The 11008-nt window shown below is 41.1% G+C and overlaps 1 protein-coding gene across 1 annotated transcript in view; it reads left to right on the forward strand.

Annotated features, from left to right (window-relative positions):
• Nucleotides 1–6651: 6651 nt before the first annotated feature.
• dctn5 (dynactin 5) overlaps nt 6652–11008 on the forward strand; it is a 5451-nt gene continuing 1094 nt past the window's right edge. Inside the window, exons 1-4 of the mRNA XM_060892357.1 lie at nt 6652–6801; nt 8365–8433; nt 8517–8635; nt 9078–9189. Of these exons, the coding sequence (XP_060748340.1) occupies nt 6754–6801; nt 8365–8433; nt 8517–8635; nt 9078–9189 (348 nt within the window). The 5' untranslated portion in view covers nt 6652–6753. The remainder of the gene's footprint in view (nt 6802–8364; nt 8434–8516; nt 8636–9077; nt 9190–11008) is intronic.

Raw genomic sequence — 11008 nt, forward strand, 5'->3', positions numbered from 1 at the left:
TAGTGCAGCTGGTGTGTTGAGTTTGAAAATCTGCAAAATCTGCCCTATGTCATAGGGTCACAAAGAAGCTCTGGAGAGGTGAATGTAGGGGCATCCAGTGTTGAGCAAAATATTGCTCACTGGGCAGCAACTACATTGGATCAGTGGGATTACATTGATGCAGGGGTAAAAACCGACCTATTCATCGCTTAGGGCCTCATCAATATTAGTCCCCATCAAGTGTGCCAGAAGTTCATTCTCTCTTGGACAGAGATGTAATTAAATGGGTAGACCACATGGTGTAGAACAGTTGCTTCCACTTAACATATTTCTATAATTTAGAGGAAGAAGATTGGTCTCTATCTGATTCTTGAATCAAAAGGGCTATCTGGATCCTAAAATCCCTCCTTTTCACATCTGATGTCATTCAAGCCATGCAACCACAGGACTGGTTCTAGGCAGCAGATCTGCTTGGTGCATATTTCCTTGTCATCATCGCACCAGACCACAGATGCTTTTTGAGTCTTCCAATGACAGGCATTCCAATATTATATTAGTCCTAATCTTATGGCTCTCTCTAGCAACCTTTTTTTTATGTATGCAGGCAGCGCTGTAACCTCTATTGGCCAGATTCTGCCTTATTTGTTTGGAATGTACCCATACCAGGAAGCAAGCCATCTGGTATATGTCTTCTTATTCTGCTATATTACAGTGCTGACTCAGAAAAGATCTCCCAATACACCGAAACAGGCCACAGAATTCACTGGTGTGAAGCAAGATTAACTGAGAATACTAGCCACACTCACTTCCCAAAATGTGTCAAGCAACACGCTCGCAGTGGCTCTTTTTGATGATGCTACAATTGCTGACTGTAGCCAAGTAAGAAGGATATAAGCTCTAGCTTGTTGAATTCCCCTCTTCATTCAAGTGGGTCTACCAAGTAAATCACATGATTGGGTACTTACAGCACAAGACAAGGGGTGTGTATATTGGAGTGTACATACTAAAGCCTAAATAGCAGAAACAATGCAGCTGAAGTGATTACTTCTAAGATTGCATGATGTAATTCTTTTGAACTGTGTGGTCAAAGTCATGTTGCATTGCTAATTAGCTTGAGTCTTAAGTAGCTGATTTGCAAACAAAAGTTCGATCAATTGAACTAGATCTCTCACTCATTATACAGTATTTAATATATATATGCACTGTATAATGTATATAATTTTAGATGCTAATGTGATGCACTAAATGGGAATGTGCAAACTGATAACATAACCTCAACTGGCTGGCCTTTATAACAGCAATGTTGTTTTAAATTTTGGTTTGGGTAATTGTGTGTAGCATAAATGCTACAGTGGATTGATGGATTTAAAAATATTCAGATCTTGCTGTCCTCTAATATGTGCATTATGTTACTTGGGTTCCACACATGGGGGCACGGTGGCTTAGTGGTTAACACGTTCGCCTCACACCTCCAGGGTCGGGGTTCGATTCCCGCCTCCACCTTGTGTGTGTGTGGAGTTTGCATGTTCTCCCCGTGCCTCGGGGGTTTCCTCCGGGTACTCCGGTTTCCTCCCCTGGTCCAAAGACATGCATGGTAGGTTGATTGGCATCTCTGGAAAAATTGTCCCTAGTGTGTGATTGCATGAGTGAATGAGTGTGTGTGTGTGTGCCCTGCGATGGGATGGCACTCCATCCAGGGTGTATCCTGCCTTGATGCCCGATGACGCCTGAGATAGGCACAGGCTCCCCGTGACCCGAGGTAGTTCGGATAAGCGGTAGAAGATGAATGAATGGGTTCCACACATTCCACACAATACATTATCCAGGTGTTACTGATTTACACCAATTTGTTATGTGGCTAGGCCTCTTACTAGCATGCTAACTTCATAGTAGCTCCTAAGTTGCAAGTAGGAGATATAAGTAGTAATAAAGCCCATTCTGTTATAATTGTGAAACTTTAAATAACATTTTCTATCATAAACAACTTCGTACGCCATTTTGAAAAGGACATGGTCACATTGATGCAATATGAGAAAGTTCTGCACCAGAACTCTGTAAAGTGATGGAACAGTCATAAAGGTGGCTGAAAGAATTAGCAGATATGCAAGGCTAATTGGTACATGTTAGAAACAGGACTGGAATGCATCCTAGGACAGTTTCTGATGAGGACCCCACACAGCCCACATGTATCGCAAACACAAACCCGATGCATAAAACACACCTCCTGAGCACTGCTTCTGTGTTAATCGTGTAGGACGGCTGAGAGAATAGAGTCGAGATTGTGCATGATTCAGAATGAGAAATGTGAAAATAGCCATGCTGATCTTTCACACAGTGTGGAGGAAGACACTCGGCTTCCAGCCAAAGTAAGAATTATGCAATTACACAGCATGATGATACGCAGAGATTTAACTTTGGTGTCTTATCCCAGCACAGAAATGATTTTAGATAAGGATACCTATTGAATGCTGACAATGATTAACCGCACTGTAATTCAGTAATAAAAATAGACAAAGAACTGAATTTTATCCTTTATGTGACTTTGTGCAATATGCTGAACTTTTGCTGACTTTTCACTAACAGGGAATTTCCTACACTAGGAGAGATCTTTTCTCTGTATGTGGGTTAGCTCACGTTTCTGTGCAAGCATGAAACAGAGGTCAGGAGAACACTCTAGTGTACAAAGGGCAAAGTGACAGAAATCTAATTATTCTCTCCATCACATATGATATGTGTGTAGGGGATAGAGGGGTGACACATACTTTAATTTGGTTCATTGTCCAATTATAGCCACAGGCTCAGGCTCTCTTGGCTTTAGATGCCATACATCCAGGTGTGAGGAATTTTAACTCATAACGCTTGTCAAGTCAAGCCAAGTTAAGAAGCTTTTATTGTCATTTCAACTATATATAGATGACGCAGTACATTGTGAAATGAAACAACATTTCTCCTGGACCATGGTGCTACATAAAACTTCACAGAGCTAAGGACTTAAAGGAAGTTGTCCTAGCCACACAAAGTGGCTTTCATCGTGTGCAACCTAGTGCATACAGTGTGAGACAAAAGCCAACGCAAACAGACAATATAAAACACTACAGGACAGATACACAATATAGTGCAGACCAGTGTGCATACTGTATAATGTGCAAAAATATATGGTTGTAAACAAGAGGGTACTTACAAACATACACTTATGTTATAGCAACAATTAGATGAGGTGTTGAAATGTGATGTGCAAAACAGCAATTGAGTGAATGTGCAAAACAGGGAATGAATGAATGTGAGTGTGTGTGTGTGTGTGTGTGTGTGTGTGTGTGTGTGTGTGTGTTCAGTAACCGTTCAGATCTGGTTGTTGAGGAGTCTGATCATTTGTGGGAATAAACTATATGATTGAAGAATATTTCAATCTTATTTTAATAGCATAATGACTAGTCAACATTTTGTCATAGTTTATCCTGTATTCTCTATTCTATCATACGTTGCTAGCATAGCTAGCTATAGACTCCTGAGTGGTAGATGTTAGCCGATGTTTACTGGTTGTAAACAGGGTATATGAAAATCCAGAAAGAATAGGGACGTGTTGAGGAAAACCCAGAGCAGATGAGAAAATGCATAGTGTGTAAGAATGAAAATGTAGATTATTTGTTGTCAATAATAAATACACGTCTTGTTGGGTTTCTGAATCCGAAAAGTGTTTTGAATTTTTACAGAGTTCAAGTCAGTAGCTAAATGTCCTCTCAGTGAGGTTGGCTTGCTAACTAAAATCCGAACAGACTTAGTTTGGTTTGCTAACTAACATTTCTCAATTTATTGCTTTAACAAGCCCACAAAGATACTATAAGTCTACTTTAAGTAGATTATTCAAAACTATGAATAATAGTTAGTGCTGCATTCAGTTATAAATAATAGGGAATACGCAATATTGTGTGGTACAAACATTACTGTATATTAATGAACCTATTGATGCTACTCACGCCTGCTATGTAAGCTCTGGATGTAGCGTTAGCACATTCATAAGCGCATTAATACCTGTCTTTATTTAGCTAAAAATAAAAGCTTTCCTTTAAGGCTTCCTTTATTATCTTTGTCATGATGCTGTGTTAAAATGGGGGTGAAGTATATTAAAATATAAAAAGTATATTTAAAAAAAATTTAAAAAGTATATTTTTATGTCAGATTACATGACTATCATGCCAGAACATGTCAGCATTATATTTATTTTTCATAAAGTTTCCTCTCTTCCTACAGCTTACAAGCTAACCAGCTAATCTGCATAATATTAGCGTGTTCATTTAATTACAAATGAAGAAATAACATCCTCATCAAACTCCACAAATGAAAGGTCAATTTCTTAGCCTTGTAAACAGATAATTACAAAAAAAAAAACTACAACATCCATCTCGCTGTAAATGTTTATCACAAACCGAGCTAGCTATAGCTAACATTCTGGGACAGACTAAGAAGAGGCAGATCAAGAAGATTTATTGTATAAGTCACAAACATCTGAACCAAGAAACACAAACATACTGACTGAAAAATGAGGCAAAAAATACATAAAGTCTATAAGCATCTATGTGGCACAGAGGGGGATAAAAACAACTAACGCGAAAAGCTTGACAAAAAGACGATGATACTAAAGAAGGTGAAAAAGGAAACAGGTGTGAGTGATTATTAATGCTGAACATGTGTGTGAATAAAATAACAATGATTTCTCTTTTTTATTAACATCCAGAAAAAATGAGTCGATTCGTCTGTTTGAAGCGAACAACATGCAGCTGTAACATGTATATAAGTTTTGAATATTCAGTAAGTTTTGAAGTGCTCAACACAAACGTTTGGCTTTTTATTACCACCGTAGTATTTTATTTTATTTTATTTTATTACCAGGTATGTGTAGTAATATTGAGCTAAATCACCCTGTCATGTATTCCTGATATTAGTTGTTGTCTGCAAATAAACCACACAACCACAGCTGCTCTAATTCTCACAGGTATAATTAAAAACCAGAAATTACTTCCTCTGTGTCCATTTGGTTCATTTTTTTCATCATCACACTAAAGCAGAAGTTCAATGTCAGTGCAGTGGAACAGATGTAATATTGAATATAATGAGTTCTCAAAACTGAAGCAAACAAACAACAACAACAACAACAAAAAGGCCCCTTAAGGATTAACAACCAGGTCTGAAGACATACCATATACTATATGCTACTATATACTAAAAAAGTCTGAAATTCAACGTATATATTTTAAGGTTCTATCTCTTTTTATTTTGTTGCTGATGAAAAATATTTGGAATGTTAACTATGAGTAAATGAATGCCAAAGTGTAGTGTTTCCTCTTGTGGACACAAAGGTATGAATAGTAAAATATTTTTTATTTGGGCACAGCGCCGCCTTGTGGTCAAATCTCGAACTTTTTGAAGTGCTTGAGTTACTAAAGCTGAAGATTGACTGATAAGTAAGTTGCTATATGAATCTTGAAGAGATTACCCAATAAGATTAGACAGAAAACAATAAAACCAAGGAACTTATGTAATAATGAGAAATAATCATGATACTAATGTGTAATATGATTGCAGGTCATAGCTCTCTGGTAGCTCACATTTTCCGCCTCATCATCTCCTCTTTCTTCGTTCTTTCATATGTTTCTTCTGTATAACTGACTGAAATGGCAGTAAAATTGGTGTTGTGGTCCAACATGGCCTGCAGAAGGATAGATGGCCATGTGGCACCTGAGGGTTGCTGTAGAGGTTACATTCATTGATGTAAACATTTCCTTCCAGAAGTTAGATGTCCACAAATCTCCTATACCTATCCAGCCCTCTCAGTCATAGATTGTCCATCACAGAACAGAGTGTCGGAGGGTTCTCCAACTTGTCTGTGCTGGGTTCCTCCAGGTTTTCTGTTTTTCTCCCATCTCCCCAAACATGCTGGGATGTGTGTTTGCTACAAAGCTGCAACTAGGTGTGAATGAGAGAGAGAGAGAGAGAGAGAGAGAGAGAGAGAGAGAGAGAGAGAGAGAGAGAGAGAGAGAGAGTGTGTGTTTACAGGTTGCCGGGTGATGTGCTGGGTATAAGTCTTACTTCAGACTTTTACAGGGGATGTGGAAGCTTAAAGGGTAAGGTGTAGGACCACCAATCGGAAGGTTGTGTGTTCAAATCCCACATCCACCAAGCTGCCACTGTTGGGCCCCTGAGCAAGGCCCTTAACCCTTGATTGCTCAGTTGTATAAAAGTAAGTTGCTCTGGATATAAGGGTGTCTGATAAATGCTGTAAATGTATATGCATGATGAATCACAAGGTGGATCCACTTCAGACTGTGGATTCTACAGATCCAAAGTGACCCTGTCTAGAATAAAGCTTTTTACTGAAGTGTGAATTAATAAAAGGTTTAATGGTCATTTTCTAGTTGTATTTGTTCTTTTTTGTTTTGCTTTGATTTAGTGCTGAATATGAAATTGTTAAGCATTGATATGACACGAGACAGTTAGGACACGGTGCTCGCTTAGTCATGGCTTTATTAAGGCTGTGATCGGAGCTCGGTTAATACTGCCTTAATACTGTAGATTAACGTGGATGCGGAAGTGACAATGTAGCTTCACGTTCTCTGTTATATGATTGGATGGTGAAAAATGACGCGTACAAAAAATCCGCCAATTGAAACGCGTCAACTTGTGTGGGCGGGACTTGTCGGAATACAGGCGTGCAATAATAGCTAACGCCCTAATTGAGTAAAATAATCACGTCTGTGAGCTTTTCCCCTTTTTGCAGTAATGGAGCTGAGTGAGATTTTATACAACAAGGCGGAATACATCGAGACAGTACGTGCATGTTTATGATCTTATTACACGTTGTAGTGTATTGAGGACGCTATGCTAACGCAGCTAGCAGGCTAACAGTGCTAAGTGTTTGTGTAGTGCACAATGTCTGTAAGTGCTAATGAGTTATTTATTTATTTATTTATACAAAACGTTGTGTTGATGTAGTTAAAGGTTTTAGTTTGTAGGTTGTCATCAAGAGATCTTTTGTCATCTCATCTGTAAAGCCTCTGTGTCCATGGATCAGCTTGTGCTTTTGTTGGCTCACATTATTCAGTTCCAACTGTTACTTTAGTTGGTGAAGAAAAAGAGACACAAAGTCACAGCAGTGTTTTAGTAACTCAGGGCAAAGGCTTAAAGTAATCAAGCGTTTAAACAAACAGTTAGTTTTATCTCCCTGCCTTAAAATACAATAACAAACTCTCTCTCTCTCTCTGTCTCCCTTTCTCTCTCTGTCTGTCTGCCTGTCTCTGTCTCTTTCTCTCTGTCTCTCTCTCTCTCTGTCTGCCTGTCTCTCTCTCTCTCTCTCTCTCTCTCTCTGTCTGTCTGCCTGTCTCTCTCTCTCTCTCTCTCTCTCTCTCTCTCTCTCTCTCTCTCTCTCTCTCTCTGTCTGTCTGCCTGTCTCTCTCTATCTCTGTCTCCCTTTCTCTGTCTGTCTGCCTGTCTCTCTCTATCTCTGTCTCCCTTTCTCTGTCTGTCTGCCTGTCTCTGTCTCTCTCTCTTTCTCTCTGTCTCCCTTTCTCTGTCTGCCTGCCTGTCTCTGTCTCTCTCTCTGTCTCCCTTTCTCTGTCTGTCTGCCTGTCTCCGTCTCTCTCTCTTTCTCTCTGTCTCTCTCTCTGTCTGTCTGCCTGTCTCTCTATCTCTGTCTCTCTATCTCTGTCTCTCTCTCTGTCTGTCTGCCTGTCTCTCTATCTCTGTCTCTCTATCTCTGTCTCTCTCTCTGTCTGTCTGCCTGTCTCTCTGTCTCTCTCTCTGTCTGTCTGCCTCTCTCTCTCTATCTGTCTCTCTATCTCTGTCTCTCTCTCTCTGTCTCTCTCTGTCTGTCTGTCTGCCTGTCTCTCTCTTTCTCTGTCTCTCTATCTCTCTCTATCTCTCTCTCTCTGTCTGTCTGCCTGTCTCTCTCTATCTATGTCTCTCTATCTATGTCTCTCTCTCTGTGTCTCTCTCTCTGTCTGTCTGCCTGTCTCTCTCTCTGTCTCCCTCTCTCTCTGTCCCTGTCTATCTCTCTTTCACTCTCTCTCTCCCTCTCTCTGTCTGTCTCTGTCTGTCTCTCTCTCATTCTCTTTCTCTCTCTCTCTCTCTCTCTCTCTTCTCTCATATACACATATAGCATGTCTGTTCTTAAACTGTAGTTATATAAAATATCAAAACTGTATAATGTAACTCGTATTTCTTCAATTTTTAACTTCATATTTCGTTTTCTAAGTCTAATTTTCTAATCACTCTCTCACTCCTTTTGTCGTTCAAACAGTAGACTAAAACTGGAGAGTAAAACTTTCTCCATCTACCAGATTGTTGGTCTGAACTTTACCTCTGTAGTAATTGTTGTATTTCGTCTCCCTGCAGGCGTCGGGCAATAAAGTGAGCAGGCAGTCGGTTCTGTGCGGAAGCCAGAACATCGTTCTGAACGGAAAAGTGAGTTCGTTACAGATATCTACACGAGTGTAATGTGTCATTTTCAGTCTGCCCCTTTAACATGACTTTCTGTCGCTTATCAGACCATAGTGATGAACGACTGCATCATCAGGGGAGATCTGGCTAACGTCAGGGTCGGCAGGCACTGCGTCATCAAGAGCAGGAGCGTGATCCGTCCGCCGTTTAAAAAGTTCAGCAAAGGGTAAGGACTTGTTTTTAACCTATCAAGATGGAAAAAGTACAAATCAGTCGTTTATACTAACAAAATACTTGTTTATTAATTGGTTCTGATTATTGGTTCTGTTTTCATTTATTTATAATTATCAGTATTTCAAGTTGTTCTCTTGAAATGATCAAGAAAAAAATGAGCAAGAAATTATAAAATCTCTTCGTGAAAACTCCACCATGTCAGTGATCTGATGCATCGTCTTTACTATGTTTATGTGGAACGTCTATCTATAGAAACTATAAGTGGAAAGATTATCTTTACGAGTGGGTCAGTGGAATCAGTTTTAGGGTTAAAAGCTTGAACTGCAATAGGAGGTTTTTTACCATACGCACTGTGTGCTAATGTGGTAGAGATATTATTGTCTTTGGTACAAGTACAAATACTCAGTAAAGATTATTTGGCTTGTTTTTAACAGGGTGGCTTTCTTCCCCTTGCACATCGGAGATCACGTCTTCATAGAGGAGGACTGTGTCGTGAACGCGGCTCAGATCGGCTCCTACGTCCACATCGGGAAAAACTGTGTCATCGTACGTAATTCGTCCGACCGCTGACGTGAAACAGACGAATTCTCTATAGTTTTTTTCTATATGCTTGCAGTTTTTTCTAAGATTACGGCAGATTTTCTGCAGGTTTGGGCCAAGACATTTTTTGTGAGTGACATCATCTAAACGAACATTAATCCAAAACCTCTATCACTTGAGTGCAGAAAAAAAGTTAGCCTTAGCATGTAGCTACCTACAATCATGTGTGCTGATAATTAATCATATTACGGTAAAGTAAAAGTGTATTAAACATTAGTATACTTAAGGTACATTATCAAAGACGCTAACAGTAGCCCCGCCCCCAGTCCCTACTTAAGGTACATTATCAAAGACGCTAACAGTAGCCCCGCCCCCAGTCCCTACTTAAGGTACATTATCAAAGACGCTAACAGTAGCCCCGCCCCCAGTCCCTACTTAAGGTACATTATCAAAGACGCTAACAGTAGCCCCGCCCCCAGTCCCTACTTAAGGTACATCATCAAAGACGCTAACAGTAGCCCCGCCCCCAGTCCCTACTTAAGGTACATCATCAAAGACGCTAACAGTAGCCCCGCCCCCAGTCCCTACTTAAGGTACATTATCAAAGACGCTAACAGTAGCCCCGCCCCCAGTCCCTACTTAAGGTACATTATCAAAGACGCTAACAGTAGCCCCGCCCACAGCCCCTACTTAAGGTACATTATCAAAGACGCTAACAGTAGCCCCGCCCCCAGTCCCTACTCAAGGTACATTATCAAAGACGCTAACAGTAGCCCCGCCCCCAGTCCCTACTTAAGGTACATTATCAAAGACGCTAACAGTAGCCCCGCCCCCAGTCCCTACTTAAGGTACATTATCAAAGACGCTAACAGTAGCCCCGCCCACAGCCCCTACTTAAGGTACATTATCAAAGACGCTAACAGTAGCCCCGCCCCCAGTCCCTACTTAAGGTACATTATCAAAGACGCTAACAGTAGCCCCGCCCCCAGTCCCTACTTAAGGTACATTATCAAAGACGCTAACAGTAGCCCCGCCCCCAGTCCCTACTTAAGGTACATTATCAAAGACGCTAACAGTAGCCCCGCCCCCAGTCCCTACTTAAGGTACATTATCAAAGACGCTAACAGTAGCCCCGCCCCCAGTCCCTACTTAAGGTACATTATCAAAGACGCTAACAGTAGCCCCGCCCCCAGTCCCTACTTAAGGTACATTATCAAAGACGCTAACAGTAGCCCCGCCCCCAGTCCCTACTTAAGGTACATTATCAAAGACGCTAACAGTAGCCCCGCCCCCAGTCTCTACTTAAGGTACATTATCAAAGACGCTAACAGTAGCCCCGCCCCCAGTCCCTACTTAAGGTACATTATCAAAGACGCTAACAGTAGCCCCGCCCCCAGTCCCTACTTAAGGTACATTATCAAAGACGCTAACAGTAGCCCCGCCCCCAGTCCCTACTTAAGGTACATTATCAAAGACGCTAACAGTAGCCCCGCCCCCAGTCCCTACTTAAGGTACATTATCAAAGACACTAACAGTAGCCCCGCCCCCAGTCCCTACTTAAGGTACATTATCAAATGCGCTAACAGTAGCCCCGCCCCCAGTCCCTACTTAAGGTACATTATCAAAGACGCTAACAGTAGCCCCGCCCCCAGTCCCTACTTAAGGTACATTATCAAAGACACTAACAGTAGCCCCGCCCCCAGTCCCTACTTAAGGTACATTATCAAATGCGCTAACAGTAGCCCCGCCCACAGCCCCTGACACAAGCGGTTCTTAAGTCTAGACCAGCAATGTTTTGGTGCTACTTAAGAACCACTTTTCCTGG

This window comes from Tachysurus vachellii, chromosome 18 (genome assembly GCF_030014155.1).
Source record: "Tachysurus vachellii isolate PV-2020 chromosome 18, HZAU_Pvac_v1, whole genome shotgun sequence".
Classification (NCBI taxonomy): Eukaryota; Metazoa; Chordata; class Actinopteri; order Siluriformes; family Bagridae; genus Tachysurus; species Tachysurus vachellii.